Raw genomic sequence first — 16,469 nt, 5'->3', positions numbered from 1 at the left:
GTTCAGGCTATGAGTACAATTGCTGTAACGTTTCTTTAACTTATTTCAAGATCGGGATTTGGACAAATGCGGATAAATGTATGATTGTTATGATTATTTGCTAGCTGCCTGGTAATTGTACTTTATTGTGACGGGTGGATGATTTGTCAACAACCAGTATTACTGCGGTGTTTACAGTGGTGGAACAAGTGTTACGCAAGTCCTTTATGTAAAAGTAGCAACACCATGACGAACAAATACCGCAAATAAGAGTCATCGTTTTCTATATCAAATAAGCTAAAGAAATGTAGTGGTAAACTACATTAAATAATTCAAAGTAAAAGAAGGCCACCAATAATCCTTGACTTCTATAGCATGAGTCGTCTATATGTAAGTAGTGATATGTGTTGTTATTTATTTTAATTTTGGGAAGAAGGTACAAAACATGTGTGAAATTAAACTTATAACCTGGTGCATGTATCATTTGGGGAAGTTTATTGCATCATATTTTTGAGCTCTTATGTTACAACTCAAACATCATTCTGCAAAGAAAAGGGCTATGCCGCTGTTTGAAGTAGGAGGCTGTGTCATAACTGTAGCCCCTCGTTATTAATGCTACTCTAGCTCATACCTGGCCACACAAATGAAAGCACGCACATCTCTGAGTATGTGGCGTGTTAATCAGCTCACGTGTTTTCCACTCATTCATCACCGTCTGTTGCGGTGGCAACAAGGCCATCTGACCGCGAGAGGCGTCTATTTCCCCGCAACTTCTTTCAGCCTCTGGGCGTGCGTCGGTGCAAGCAGAGATCGGGGACAGACAGGCCTACATAGCAGTGTCAAACAATCAGACATCTATATCATACTAATAACAGCAATTCATTTGGCAAATAGTAGCCAATAAATAGATTCTAAAACATACAGAGCCCTACACTTTGTTCGGCAAACGATACAATTCTATTTCAAAGGTAGCCTAATACAAATCCTGATTAAAAATAAAATTGTATTTTCAAAAATTCCAAATTGGTATTTTTATTTGTCATCATATGTCCAATAAAGCCTTTCATTAGAGCCTGTCATAATCTTATAATAATGTATGTATTTGTACAGCTGTTTTGCAGCAAAATATACACTAGTTTTCTCTGAAATGTAGAATAAAAAATAAGTATAAAGTAGCCCATCAACAGGCCTTTGTCAAAGCTGTAACTTGACATAGTCTTACATTTCCTAACTTACTTTTATTTTTGACGAATAAACAAGGGTTAAAAGTATTAGACTCACCAGTGGAATACAAAGAGGGCTATTGAAAGTAAAACATACTTTCTGTAAAGCATCAAAGTCACAAGTGAAAGTAAAAAAAGCTGGCCCAGGTGTGTTTACATGTGTGGTTACTGGTGTACGGCTCACTTCTAAAATCACCGACTATGATCTGAGGTTCATTGACTCCAGCATGTAATTATCTGATCAGCACACCTTGGACAGAGTGGTGTCAACACATGCCAGTGTAGGTAATACATTGAGTACATATTTCAAAAAGACAACGGCGGCTTAGATAACCATTGATGACATTCTGTTTTCAATGTCAGTACAACTATGAGATATACAGTATTACGCAAACAAACTTAATAAAAGTATCAAATGTATTATCTTTTGTGTTTAAATAAACAGCATAAGATGTTAAACATCAGGTTCAGAATGTCTTTGGCTTTCACTGAAGCAACACATATACATGGGGGGGGGGGGGGGGGGGTTCCCATAAAAGTTGTAAAAGATTTTTTTATGGCTTTGCCTTTGTGCTTTTGTGGCTTGAGGATACTGGTATATTATTATGGCCACATAGGATGTTTACAGTATACAGCATGTTCTATGGCTACTGCTTCTATTTTATGTTTAGCATATTTTTGTTGAGATGTTGAGAAAATGTGTCATAGATTCTTGGTGTGAGTATATCTTCCTCATGGCTTGAACCGAGGTGCTCAGATAGTTAAAACTTTATTGCAGGTCTCTGGTGGGTGAATCCTGCAGTCAGAGGTGGTGAGGACACTGTCGGATCACGCTGCTGGCAGACAACCAGGCAGCTATTGAAGGGAACATGATGATCCTGTTAATAATAAAGGTGACATAACACAGGTGAACCTGAGTGTACAAACCCACACGGATGTTATCAACTGGCTGAGTGATCTTCTGAGCGATCAGTTATTTTAAGAATGTTTACTCATATATTAGAACATTCTATTCACATTAAAAAGAGAAAATAGTACAGACGCAGAGTGACTGGTGTGGTCTCGTGAGCTAATAACACAACCATCCAAGCTATTAACAATAAATACATATTTTGTAGAAATCATGAAGGCTCAGGCAGAGATTTGTTTGTTTTTCCGAACCCCCGACTGTACTGCGGTGTCCTGGTAGCTTTGTTGGCACTTCACCCTGTCTTGTATGCGTAAATGGAGGTCAACGATGAACTCAGCTGACCTGAGCTGAACTGAAATGCATGAATACATTTCTATATTGACACACAGCCTGAGATGGTCTTCCTTCCTGAAACATCAAGAACATCTTGTTGCTGTTGTGGTGAAAGCAGCAACCGGGTAGAAAATAGGAAAATTAGATGCTTGTAAGGTTAAAGCAACAGTAGATGTTAAATATAAATATAAACATATTTATATACTTATTGATCATCAGCCTCTTACAGCTCTGAGAAGGAGCTCAACACTCAAACAAAAAGTTGTTGTTTTTTGTTAAAACAAACCAAAAAATAGTATTTATTAATAGTAATTTTCTTGATGATTGGCTTACAGGATTACTAAATATTGTATGACGTACTAAGATCTGACAGACTGTGTCAAGAATACGTCTTTCTGAGTGAGTGTCTCGTGTAACCAGAAGCACGCGGGTGAGTTCATTCAGGGATACAGGCTGCACAGTCATCAGGAAGTGAAACAGAACAGAATGTGCTGTACTAATCTGATTGAAAAACACTGCCCTGCGTGGAGGCATGAAAAAACAAGGATGTTTCATTTAAACCGCTAAAAGGAGAATCCTATGGCAGCAGGGAGATATGTACAAACCATCTGAGCTCAACTCTTCATTTGTTGATTTTAAAAGACAACTGGTGAGGATAAGGTCAGAAAAGCAGTCGCTCTCACACAAACATGCACGCTGCACTAAAATAAAGCTGGGCAACATAATGCTCTTTGTGTTCTAGGCATCCGTGTTACGTACATGGGAGTAATCTCCTGAGAGATCCCTTTTATCCCTGAACTTTTGCCCCCTGAAGCAAGGGTTCTTTACTGCTGTGTCTACCAAGGACTCTAAATGAATTATTCCTCACTGCCGCTGATGCAGAGAAACACAGGACAGATCTTTTCAACCTGAACCTTAAATGACTGTTTTAATCTTGACAAGATTTGGTGCTCATTTTAATTCCTTAGATATTCAGTTAAGATTAATTTACTAAATAGATAAAGTTGACAGAAGCATTCACATACTCTACTTAAGTTAAAGTTGCAATACAACTGTTTCAAAATACTGCATTACAAGTAATGCAACGTATTATAAAATGTATTTAAATTATAGTACATTAATATTCACATATTGGATTATTAAGTGTAAGAATAATTGTAATGCTGGATAATTGGAGAATTCAAGTAAAGTACAGACATACTTCAAAATTGTATTTGACACATACACGCACACATTTGGAACGGTCAAAAGGTTCGTTTAGGACGGTTTTAGACATACAAATTACCTGTATTCATATATAAATATGATTTCCCTGGATATCGAATTTTCCCCCTCACTATTGTGGGAGTTTGTTTATTTAGTAGCCTCTGCACTGAATTACTCGCATGCACGAGGGGAACAAAAGAGTGTCAAGACTGCTTTTGTTAGGTTATTTTCTCAGTTTATACTCCGGTCATAAATAAATATTATTATTAAGGAACTTAATTCTGTTTGGCACACTTATTTCCGTATTTGGTGTGAAACAATGCCTCACGGTCATTTCTGCATTTCGTCACCGTCATCCAATGTGGAAATAAAGTTTGTGACAAAGGGAAAATTGCCACTTCATTTTCTACAAAATGCAGATTAACGAGGTCAGAACAAAAGAAAAAACAAATATGAAGGAAGAAAATAGACTTTGGAGGTGTTTTTAAACAGGCAGCAGTGGGGTTTGCGGACCCTAAACAATGAGGAGGTAAACCCAATGTCACCTAAACACAAGTGCTAAACTTTAAACTGCTGCAAAGAACTCTTTCCTTTCACCAAACCTAGGGTGTTATTATTCTTCATTAAATGACCAGTCACAGGGAAGTAAACAGCAATTCCATAGTTATCGGTCATGTCAGACAACTATTATTCAAAGCTTTAGACAAAGAGTGATGGCTTAATTACTAATTTGACTGGTCACAATGGCATTTTGAGCCCTATCCAAACATTAAACATCGTCTAATTACGGTACCTCAAACAAGGAGCATCTTGGTAGCCAAATGGTTACAGCTAAGCCATTTAACCACTTAACATTGAACCATTCAACATCTGTTGTGTTGTTTGATTCTGGCCTTAGTTGGGACCTTTGTTGCATGCCCTTCATACCCCGTCTTTCTCCCACTGTCCTCTATCACATGAGGGGACAAATGCTCCAAAAAAGAATGTTAACAAACATATACAAACCAGAGTAATGATATGTTTGGTTTCCAAAATAGGATCCTTAAAAACAAAGTAAACCGCACCATAATCTAAACTAAATGTTTTTAAAGACTACATTTTGGATAAGTGCAGAAACATAAGATGATTATTAACAAAATTAAATTAAACACACAATTCTATATCTACAACTGTATGCAGATTTCCACTTCAGGCATGGATTGAAGAAATCTTCTGTCGTTTTATGTTTAATTTTCCGATGTGAGGAGTGAGAGGTTCAGGGTCAGAAAGACTTCTGTTACTCACACCACTTCCCCTTCTTGAATGTGTCTATACAATGTATAAATACAAATGTATACATACAGTCTTCAACCACACATCTGAACACTTACAAGGGGTCGTTTGTGGTGTTTTCTCCCGTTGAGCAATAACCGTCGTGCTCGGTTGATTGATTTATGTTCCGTCTGTACTGTAATCACTACATGCAAGCAGTAACTGCATGAATAAAGTTTGTTTCCTGTCAACATGAGACACAACAGCTAAATTATGTACTGTCTGCTTCTGTACCAGCGATACATTTGATGGAACAAGACGTAAACATGGCAGGGAATTTCCTCAGGCTCACTATTCAGGCTATGGATTGTTTCTTGTACACAGTGATAGTGATTAGTTATTTGCAGTCAAATCTCAAAAATGTAAACTTCTTGAAATTAAGCAATTGTCTTATTCCTCTAATGAGTGGTGGAAAAAGGTACTCAAATCCTAATAAATAGACATTTTATAAGCTAAATTTACTTGAAGTATTATAAATAATACTTGTTTTGAACAAAATCTGCCCTTTGTGATAGATATAAAAAACATTATTAATACTGAGGGTGTAACTAGTTTTAAATACTTGATAGGTGAGGTAGTTTAATCGAGTGGTTACCAAACCAGGGTTCAAGACCCTCACTAAGGGTCACAAGATAAATCGGGGGGCTGGTGAGATAATTAATGTGGTAGGAAGAAGAAAAAACAAAGTTTTGCTTTACATACATTTGGATTCGAAATATTGACGAAATTTACCTCTTTGGTCCTTGAACATGTGGAATGAAAAACAATGTGAGAAGTATATCTGGAGAATCTTTTTTTTGGTGAAACAAACATCTCAAAGACATCTTAAACATGACAAGGGACCCCAACAAGACATTGTTTTCTTGTGAGGGGTCCAAAGCCAAAAAGGTTTGGAAACACTGGTTTAATCTTCAACAATTCATTGTACTCGATGAACTGATGTGTTTTTAGTGGAAAGATTGAATCTACATCTATAGCTGCCAAACAAATGCAGTGGAAAAGAAAATATATTATTATAATATATTCATATTTGATTCTGAATTGTGGAGTATTATACAATGTTTTTTTCCGTAGCAAAAGCAAGGTCTGAAATGAATGTCATCAATAGAACAGGATAGAAATAGAATAGGACAGAGAAAATAGTCAAATGTAGAGGATGGCACAAGTAAACAAAATATGTCTCTGTAGTTATAACACATTGTAATAATGCATTATTGCAGTAAAGTGAAGTGTATTACTGTGCCATCATGTACGGTGTGCATTCAATACACATACAGTATAACACTGTAGTTTTTACTTTACTCTAATTGATTGAATAATGTATGGCTTGTATTGTATTTTTGCTTTCATCTCTTCTATTTTGTAATGTATGTGACTTAGACAGCAATTTCCCATTGAGTTTAATAAAGTAGCCTCCTCTATCTTTTTATCGATTTATCCACAGTGTAGTGGATGCTTATATGCTGATAGAAATAGGGAACATTTTTTGCCAAGTGTCTAACTTTGTCGAGGACAGAGATGGTGTTTGGCTGAATGGTTGTTGCCCCTGCATGAGTACAACACATAGGCCTTCTCTACAGTATGTAAAATAGCATAGATTACATTTTTTTTCTATAACTTCAACAGTAGGTTGTTGATTCACTATTTTAGCCAGAATATTACACTATTTGTCCCTTAAATAAATGCAGAGTATAGTTTAAAACGATTGTTAGTGGAGATGTTCCAGAAGTACCTTCTCTCCAGGAGGTGGTGTTGTGAACCTATTACGAAGAAAACACAGTTGTTGAAACATTTTCTCAAAATATGTCTGGTTAAAAGTTTATGTTTTAGGTATGATACACTTTAATGTACTGAGTGTGTCCACTCACAGTAGATCACGGCATTTGCATTGAACATTGGTTTGCAATCCACCAACACACAGAGAAGAAGAAAGGCTCCACCTAACCCATAAACGCTAAAACCTAACCACTCCAGCCAACGAAGCCAACGAGTACTAGCCAATCAGAGGCTGAGTAGGGCGGGCCCTGCCTACACCATCCTGGGAAAAATATTTTCTCAGTAACATTACAATACTTTAAATATTACAATACATGAGCACAGGCAGTATTGGGGAAGAATAACTTAACAATAACTCGTGAAACACAAAACATGAAACTGTGAGTCTCTTAGATCATTAAAGTAATTTGAAACCAATAATTACTAGAATATGTGAAGATACAATAATCAAGCCTCCTTTTTGCAGAGAGGACATAACAGGGAAATATCAAGTCTGAACTTGTGACTGAATTAAAATGTCTTTAACTTTACTGAGGAAATTAAAAATCGATTAAATTCAGAACAAACATTACTGCTACAACACAGCTCACCGGGGACATGGATATGGTGTACTGATATGCTGCAGATTAAATGTTTGTGGTCTGCCAGGTGCAACGCTTTGCTTGGAATCATCAGGCTTTCCTTGTTTTCAATGTTAGCATGTGACTAGCTATCACGGAGGTATGCTGGTACAGCGAAACACAAGCCAAACGGTTACGGCATTAAACCATCAACTCAATCTTCTGGTGATGGCGAAGTGAATATTATCGTATGATTTGAACAAGAACATACACGAGAAAATAGATACAGTAAAGACATTTTACTGTATCTACAGAAAATTGTGGAGCATTAGATTATGCCTGTATTCTTACAAGTGTTTTTTTTTTTAAATAATATGTTGGATACTTTAATTACAAAGCATTAAATGATGTATATGGAAGCTCAAATATGTAGTCTACTTCAATAATGATCCACCATACCATCATCATATCTTGACAACTAATGTGTACCTTTTTCTTTTGTTATTCTTCAGATCATGCATTACTTCATAAACGGGACATCAAAGGTGTGGGCCTACTACCCGCATCTCAGTGGGAGAACAAAGCGCAAAATTGCACAGATGATAAGAGGCAAGTCGACTTCAGTTTTTCCAGAGAAACATCGAAATACATCTGTGCAACCCTGAAGCTTGCACTACAGCGTCAAGACACATCATTGCACTGTACAAACTGGCTTCAACTACCGACAGGACAGTGTGAAGCCTGTTTGCTGTGAGTTTTTGCACAGTTTGTAAGGCTATGATGTCACACCTCGGGCCTATATTAATTCAAACACCCAACAAGGTAAAGCTGGCTGAGAAGTTAGATTATCTTGAGGACAGATTCTTCAGTTTGTGGGTGCGATAGATGGTTCTCACATCCTTATACACAAACATCCACTGTAACATATTTCTATGGAACAGAAAATGTCGACACTAACATCTTATTAAAAGCTGTTGTAGATGTGAAAGGGATTTTCAGGGACATAAATGTTGGACAACCTGGACGGGAACGTAACGCCAATGTGATCAGAAAATCACATCTTTGGTCTTTGGACAGCACCACTAATTCTTCTCTGTCAGAATTAGAAACATGTGGTACTGATGAAGGCTATTTCATTATATGACTGACTGCAGAGAAACCCCAGCCTGACACTGGTTGCTAAATAACTGAAAAAACAAGTTGCGCTTGTGTTGTTGAACATGCTTTTGGAGGGTTGAAAGGGAAGTGGAAATGTCTTTGTAAAGAAACGACTGCAGTGTAATGCTAATGGCAGCTGTTCAGACAGCAGCAATATAAACTGTCTGTTATGGACATTACTCAAGTGTTTCATTGTTTAAATAAAAAAACGATGAGCACTATGTTCAACATTTGACCATGCAGTACATTATAAACCCCAAATATGCCCTAAGTACTCTTTAATAGGTATGTTTCATATGAATAATACGGGGACAACTAATGTGGACATAAAAACACCAATATTAATTTGATAAGAAATGTTTCTTTTGGGACAGGAATAGGGATATTGGAGAGTATTTCACAACAAACTATTAATTGGAGTCAGTATATCTAGAGACTACGGTAGTTATTTGCATGTGCTAACTGCAGACAGAAGCTTGATAAGCATGTCAAATTGTCAATGTGCCCATTAAAGCAAAGAAAAAGGTGAACTCAGTCAACCATTTACACGCAGTGCTCATCAAAGCACACAATACAGATGTATTTACATAAAGTGACAACATTTGCAAATGAGATTGGGAGATTTCTGCATCATGAACACTTATGAGAGACACTTACATGAGTTTGAGTGGTGGCTGCTCTATCTCATACAGCACTGTAACTGTTGTGAATTAATTGTTTCCCCCCCATACTCGGTAGTGGTAACTAAGTAAGTACATCAACTACTTACATACTTTCACTCTAGAAAGCTTTTGATGTCAAATGTTTACATGTAGTGGATCACTTTCTAAGTGTAGTATTAGTATTTTACTGAAGTAGAGGATTGCTCCACCATTGGCTACCAAGTACAAGCCAGTGGGAACCTGTTTGCTGTGAGTTTTTGCAGTTTGTAAGGATGTGATCACACACCTTAGGCCCTAACTTAACAGCCGGTTGGTTGGTGAAAGTAGGACTTTTCTTGAAAAACCAATTGTGCTCAGTGTTCATCACAGCAAACAAAAGGGGTGCATTTACAACTATTAACACAAAGTATTTACATGTAAGTCTGTCTGCTAACTGGGGCTGGTTGTCATTTAAAAAATACCAATACCGGTACCCTTAAACTGATATCAATACCAAGAGAGTGCTGCATTCGATGCCCATCATATGAATGGAAATTGTGTGCGTTTGTCCCACTGGATTTGCTTGCCGTCGTATTGCACAGCGGCTACCGCTGCAAACACCGCCCTGCAACAGAGAATGGCGGGACCACGTTGCGCCCTCTGTCAGCACTGTTGCGGTTGTTAGCTGTTAGCACATTAGATGGTCCTTCTGCCTCATTTCCCTCGTGCACTCAAGCAACTCTCTTGTTGCCTGACTGGATGTTTTGCACTTGCCACTCTCACTCACAAAAGACTAACCATTTGGCATCACATCGAGGACAGTTTCTATGCTCAGGTGCAACATGTCCAACTCAAAGCTTGTTTTTTTTTGTGCAACCAGCACAAAATGTAAACTCACTCAAACCTCCATGCTTTTTTGTCATTTGTTCTGAGGGCATTACATCAACGAACTTTAAAAGGGTGTGCTCAAGATAAGGGGACTTTGATAGCATTGTCGTCAATTTACAGAGGTATAAAACAGTACAAACAAAAGCAATGCTTTTGAAAAAAAAAAATGCCTCATTGCAATGGCACTAGTAGCTGCAAAACAATACACAACATTCAGCCATGTGGATTTGTGATCAAACCTCAATGTTCCCCACTTAGGCACAACCCCAGACAAGCGAATGATTGACCGATCTGTGGATAGCCTTCATGGCCTCTTGGAAATAGATGGACAATCATGTACATTTTTTCTTACATTCAGCAAGAGCTAGATGGCAATTTCTTTTTTTTTTTACCAAAATAACAAAGGCAAGTCTTAACTTTTCCCAAGTGGCAAGTTTATTTACATGTATGCATTTGGAAGATGCTTTTATACAAAAAGATTTAAAAAGTCAATGACAATGTCACAAGAAATAAACACTACAATAGCAGATGCATGTAGAGAAGTCAAGGCAGTTTTGTGTACATTATGGTTCAGAATATTGGTCCTTGAAAAGTGGTGAGGAGGGCACACACTGTCCAGACTTTGTTTATAGACCCCAAAGTGGGTAATGTTCTATCAAAAATTTGGTACTCTCTAATTCTTCCAATGGCCCGTTCAACATGAATCCTAAGGCGAGCAATCGCTTGTGTCTGCAACTTCTCCTCTGGGGTAAGCTTCCTATTAGGCTTTGAGAATGCTGGCGTTACAAGACGGACATTAATGGGAGACAAAAGGTCCCCAATAAAGAAATCTTTGTCTGCCATTACCTCGTCCCCTTCCTCTAACAAAGAGAGAATCCCAGACGACTGTGTGATTTCTTTGTCCGATATTGACCCCATATACAAGTCACTGACGAAAGTAAGTTCACCATATGGGCTTATGCCCACTAAGGACTTAAATGTGATTGTTCCTTTGTAATAGGGGTATTTTTCTGAATTCAGTACTTCTGAAGTGTCCCTTTTTACATGTAATTCTGTACAGTCTAATATCACTCTTGTACGTGGAAAAGTATTTTTGAAAGAAAGAGGCATGAGTTCATTTACTTTTTCTCGTGAAGGCCAAACAAGGACAGATCCTAACATGCAATAGAGAAAGTTTGTCCAAGTGATACAAATTCTGCTGACAGTTGCATGTGACACATTGAAACGAGTAGCAAGGTCCTGTACTAAAAAGCCCTGCCTCAAATGGCACAGAAAGAGAAAAAACTGGTCTATGAGAGGTAGGCTTTGCTCTTCAAATCCCTTTCTTAGAACGTGTTGATCTGCTCGTGATTGGCCCCATCCTAACATGCTTTCAGCTGTAGGTTGCAAAGCCATAAAAACAGCCATGAGAGTTATATAATCTTTAAACCCCGTGTAGAACATAATTAGCCTGTCATCACATTGGAATCGTTCAAGAAAGAACCGGTTCTTTCTTAGTTTCAAAAGCTCTTCTTCTTGGCATGCATTGGTCTTTTGGGCCTCTTGAAGCTCCTCCTCCAATGACGGGGGTCTTTGGCTGTAATCATGATCTGCATACGGCACACTTGTCGCTACTATTCTGAAAGTGCAGAGTAAAGATGGAAAGATGTTTTATGCGGCCATTTTAGTATTAGCTTACATCTTCCACGAAGATCTTCACTATTAAAGCTCTGCAAACATGACAATTAGGATTACCTTGATTTACAGCCTACGTCCTTCTCAGGTGCATCCTGTCCACAGGGAGCAGCATCTGCATGACTGAAAAACAGAAACATGACTTTGGTTAAATTAGACAATAGGGTTCTGCATTTGATCAGAGAATTTAATTTGCAAGTAAAATATTGGATGTGGCGGGTAAACAACTCAGGTCACCTGCAACCATGAACATTATTGTCATGATTATTGTTATTCTTTTCTGGCTGGTATCACTGACTCTGTGTTTGTTATTTTAAGGCTGTAATGATAGATGACAAAACATTTCAGTGAGAGGTAGACATGTCTACTGGCAGGTGAGAGACACTCAAAACAACATACCGTACATTGAGAACGAGAAAAATGAGATGGTGAGGGAGAAGGCGTAGGAGAGTAGCAGGATGGCTCTCTTTACCTTTTTAAATGACGTGTTGGCGAGCAGAATATAAGTGACATTATATGATGTTACACACTCTTGTACAGTGGGTGGCAGTTTTGCACCAGCAAGACGTTTGCGGTAAACCTTGATCTGATCCCTTACCTCCCTTCAGACTTGGTGGTGGACCTCACAAATGAGGACGACACATTCCCCCCCTTCTGCATCTTCAGTCGTAGAATGGTCTTGGTGTAGCAGTCTTTACTTAAATGATCCCCACACACCCTAATCTGTAAAGATAAGATTTTGATTCAACGTCACAACAACCATCAAGATATTACTGTTTGCTGGCTATAATAAAAGGGCCACAACAGAATTACCCAAATGCTAGTTAGCTAACGTTTGAGCCACAGCATACAGTTTAAATGAAAGTCAAACCGTTCATTACTTCAACAACAACAACCTACACGGTAGCTGGTAAATTTAAGGGACCCAGCTAACTCATGTGTCCTATCAAATCCAGCTTGTCTGGTGGGTTTAACTGGATACAGAGCTAGAAGAAGCAATGAAACTCACTTTGAAAAGGTGGTCAAAAAATGACGGGATCGCTCCTTTCTTTAAACAAGTTGTCTGTCCAGTTCTGTCGAAGTCTTCTGACTGGAAATGGCAGCTGCAAATAACCGAGCAGTCAGTTGGCTCAAAGTCCTCTCTCTTCAAGGCTACCATCCATGCCCGTCTTTCACACTTATTTTTTGGGAACCTATACACAAAAAAAATCCATTTGAAAACACCATTTCATTTTGCATGCTTTTGTTGATTCAATTCTGGCACTTTGTATACGTTATCGCCATGAAACTGTTGTGAACTAACCATTTAGGACTGCTTTACTCAATAACACATGATTGATGAATATAATTTTACTAGTACAGGCTTTTTTCTTGTTCATATTTTTCTCTTGACCTGACATGGGCTTAACGTTAACTAACTTAAGCACAGTCACAAATGCAGGCCCTACACTAGAGAATAATTGGGTATATTTTGGGCATGATTTTACCCTCCCGACAATGGTGGAGGTGTTGTAGATTTGAGAATGGTCTGCAAAGATTATCTGCCCAAATGATCCTGTTGTGCGAGAGCTTTACAGACATAATCCCACTTTTACCGACTGGATCGGAGTCTTACGATAAATACGATACAAAACATGTTTTATGTGTTTGAATTGAAATCCTGTAGCGTCAAAATAACAGCAATGGAATATTGGTTTAGCACGCTACCAGTCCCAGCTGTGGCGACATTGGTACAGCTGTCTCTTTGTAAGGCATTGCTAGGCCGATGTACTTTTATTGTTTGTGTCTGTCTTTTTATGTATTTGTCTTCATTTCTTCTATTGGGGGCGACCGTGGCTTACTGGGTAGAGAGGGTTGTCCGCTAACCGAAAGGTCACCGGTTCGATCCTCAGCTGCACCGTGTCCTGTGTCGAAGTGTCCCTGAGCAAGACACTGTACCCCTAACTGCTCCCTGGGCGCCTGTCATTGGCAGCCCACTGCTCCCCATATATACAGGGATGGGTCAAATGCAGAGAATAATTTCCCCCCGGTGGGACTAATAAAAGGAATGTTTCTTCTTCTTCTGTGGACCCTGAGTCTGAAATAAAGTCTATCTATCTATTGACCAGAAATCCGCAACAGCCAATGAGAGTGAGCTGACTGGGAAGCACTACCAACCGGATGTTGCCTACTTGAATAATTTTTAATTCATAAGAATATATACATTTGTCTCTCATTGCTTAGTTCACAAACTAATTAGTAAATAAAATCACTGACCACTTATGAAGTGATCCGCACATACTCTAATGTACGCCAAATTCCATTCCTTTATATCTCGAGAGATGCGTGACAGACACTAGAGTATGTGCGGATCACTTTATAAGTGGTCAGTGATTTTATTTGCAAATTCGTTTGTGAACAGTATTTAATAAAGGAAATATAAATTAAACTTGGACATGAGAAGGTTACTGAAGCTTCATCGGCCCGTGACAGCAGTCGGTGCCAGAGACGTGTCGAGCGTGTACAACAGGCGAAACACAGAGATGCAACCTCAGCATTGCTTGATATCAGTTTAACGTCGGATCATATATATATATATGTATATGTATATATATATATATATATATATATATATATATGTGTGGGGGGGGGATGAAGTTAGGAGTTAGTTGAAAGTGAATTCCTACACACACGCACACAATGACATGCACGTACAATGTAAACAAACACACGTGTCTGTTTGCACTGAGTAAACATTGAATATTGCTAAATATCGGACCAGATCTGTATATATTTACCCTTCCAATGACGAGATGAGAATTCTCGACGACCGTTGCTTTGACGTCTCGGACCCATCCACTGACAAACTGATTATAAGCGTCGAGCCCTTTGTAGCACTCCAACTCGTCTTTTGTGTAAGGACTGGGGGTGTTCAGATACGTGTAGATGTTGGCGTAGTTTACCGATGGAAGATAAGTAGGATCGGCACTGAAACCATCTGCACTCATCGTATAGGGATCCAAGTTACCAATAACCTTCCATTTGGCCAGGTAGCGAACCTTTGATGCACTATCCAGTGATTCAAAGTATGGTATTTTCGCCGCACTTCCTTGTTTACTCGCCGCAATGTAGGATCTGTATGTACTCCAACATGGCCGACCGACCTCGTAACTAAGGAGATCGTGACGTCGGTGAGACCACTCCATAGTGTTGGTGTTATCAGCTCCTGTTCTGTATTGTGTTACTTGTTACATGGCGTGTATTGTTTTGCTGAATAAAGTTTTGGGTAAAAAAAAAAAACAACGACTAAAATTCAAGCATGAGCCATGTGCCCGTTATATTCGAGTATCTGTGTTCGCGACGTGAATATAACGTTAACGTTGGCATTAGCTTAGCTTCCTGCAGCGCCGCTAACGCTAACCTAGCATACGTTTATTTATTCAAGTTTCGCTGGAACCGCCTCTTTGAAATAATTCAGTACAAATACCAAGCATGTGGTATCCACATTAATATCAGTTACTATTTCAAAATCCTCTCGTGTGCAAAAGGGATAATTTTAGTTATTGCTATAACAAATCCACACGTTCGTCACGGTAGAATCAGCGTAGGATCAATTCTCACCTGTGAAATGTTATTTCCTGCTGCTTGGTTTTGGCATTTCTTTCATTATAGCATCCGAGGGCAGCACAAAAGTCGTCTTCTTCTTCTGTAAATTTGATTGGCGGGTCGCAACCAACTTGTATAGGTGCATACCAAAAGTCTGCCATTGTGTACTCTTTTAATTTGAGCTGTTCCCGGGCGGCGCTGCAGGGACAGACAACTTTATGATACGGGGCTCACAAACCGGATCTCCTTCTTCTTCTGGGTTTAAGGCTATTGGCATCCAGTTTATTGGTGCAATACCGCAACCTTCTGCTCCGGAGTGTGGATAAGGATACCCTCTCGACAATCAAACGAAGGAAATAAAACAACCAAACAAAATGAAACGAATAATAGAAAAGAAAGGGAAAGCAAAACATTTCAAATCCATTAGTCTTGTTGACCCTAAATATTCTTTTGTACATTAATTGTATTTTCCTCTCCAGTCTCTCTTAATCCATTCTTCGAAACTTCTCTCCCTGAATCGTACCTCTGACAGGACAATAAAACATGGTTCACAGTTTCTTCTTCACACAATTCACACTTTCCATGATTATGCTTTCCAATAACAGAGGGAACTGTTAAAACCAGTATGGCCATTCCTTGGTCTTGTTATAATCCTCTCTTTTTTCCTAACCTGTCCACTAGAGCTTGCATTCCTAACCAAGTTTATTTTTTTTAAATATATATTTCTTTACTCCCTTTATTCCATTCGTTCTGCCATATCTTTTTGACTTGTCCCATAATCACCACTTTGGCTTCTGACTTACTTATATTTACATTAATGTTATTTCTTCCACTCTTCAAAGCTCTTTTTGCTCCTTTATCCACCAACTCCAAGATGGGCATGGACCCACACAAAAACAACAGACACCCACAGTTGATGGATTCTGAATACGAATAGTGATTGTGGTATTTCTCACAATAACTCCTCTTTACTTCTGGCAACATTCCAAGCTCATTTACACTGCACATGTCTGATGCAATTACCACTCTCTCTGGTCCTCTACCCATTGAAAGGCAATAACTATGGCCATCATCTCACATGCAAACACAGATAAATCATCACCAATTCTCTTCCCACACTCAACATTGAATTATGGGATTACTGCTGCTGCTGCTGTTCTGCCCGTTAAAGCTACCACTACCTCCTTATTCACTTGTGCCTTCCTCACATCTGCTTCTACACATA

At 38.7% G+C, this 16,469-nt stretch overlaps 1 protein-coding gene across 1 annotated transcript; it reads right to left on the bottom strand.

Moving 5' to 3' along the window:
• Window positions 1-10,419: 10,419 nt before the first annotated feature.
• Window positions 10,420-15,420, bottom strand: LOC306775089 (uncharacterized protein). The gene is made up of 5 exons (XM_079265315.1): window positions 15,260-15,420; window positions 12,669-12,852; window positions 12,258-12,382; window positions 11,720-11,782; window positions 10,420-11,603 (listed from the first exon to the last, which is right to left on the bottom strand). The coding sequence occupies exons 1-5, from the start codon at window positions 15,403-15,405 to the stop codon at window positions 10,556-10,558; spliced, it is 1,566 nt and encodes a 521-aa protein (XP_079121441.1). The 5' UTR covers window positions 15,406-15,420; the 3' UTR covers window positions 10,420-10,555.
• Window positions 15,421-16,469: the final 1,049 nt, after the last annotated feature.

This window comes from Melanostigma gelatinosum (genome assembly GCF_949748355.1).
Source record: "Melanostigma gelatinosum genome assembly, chromosome: 3".
Taxonomy (NCBI): domain Eukaryota; kingdom Metazoa; phylum Chordata; class Actinopteri; order Perciformes; family Zoarcidae; genus Melanostigma; species Melanostigma gelatinosum.
Note: the sequence above shows the minus strand (reverse complement) of the source record. Positions and strands in the feature narration are given on the sequence as shown.

Excerpts from the sequence above, each read along its gene's own strand:
- LOC306775089 (XM_079265315.1), bottom strand. The coding sequence starts at position 15,405 with ATGGCAGACTTTTGGTATGCACCTATACAAGTTGGTTGCGACCCGCCA. Across the intron at positions 12,383-12,668 it reads TTTTTGACCACCTTTTCAAA|ATTAGGGTGTGTGGGGATCA; the intron begins GTGAGTTTCATT and ends TTATCTTTACAG. Across the intron at positions 11,604-11,719 it reads GACGTAGGCTGTAAATCAAG|AATAGTAGCGACAAGTGTGC; the intron begins GTAATCCTAATT and ends CTGCACTTTCAG.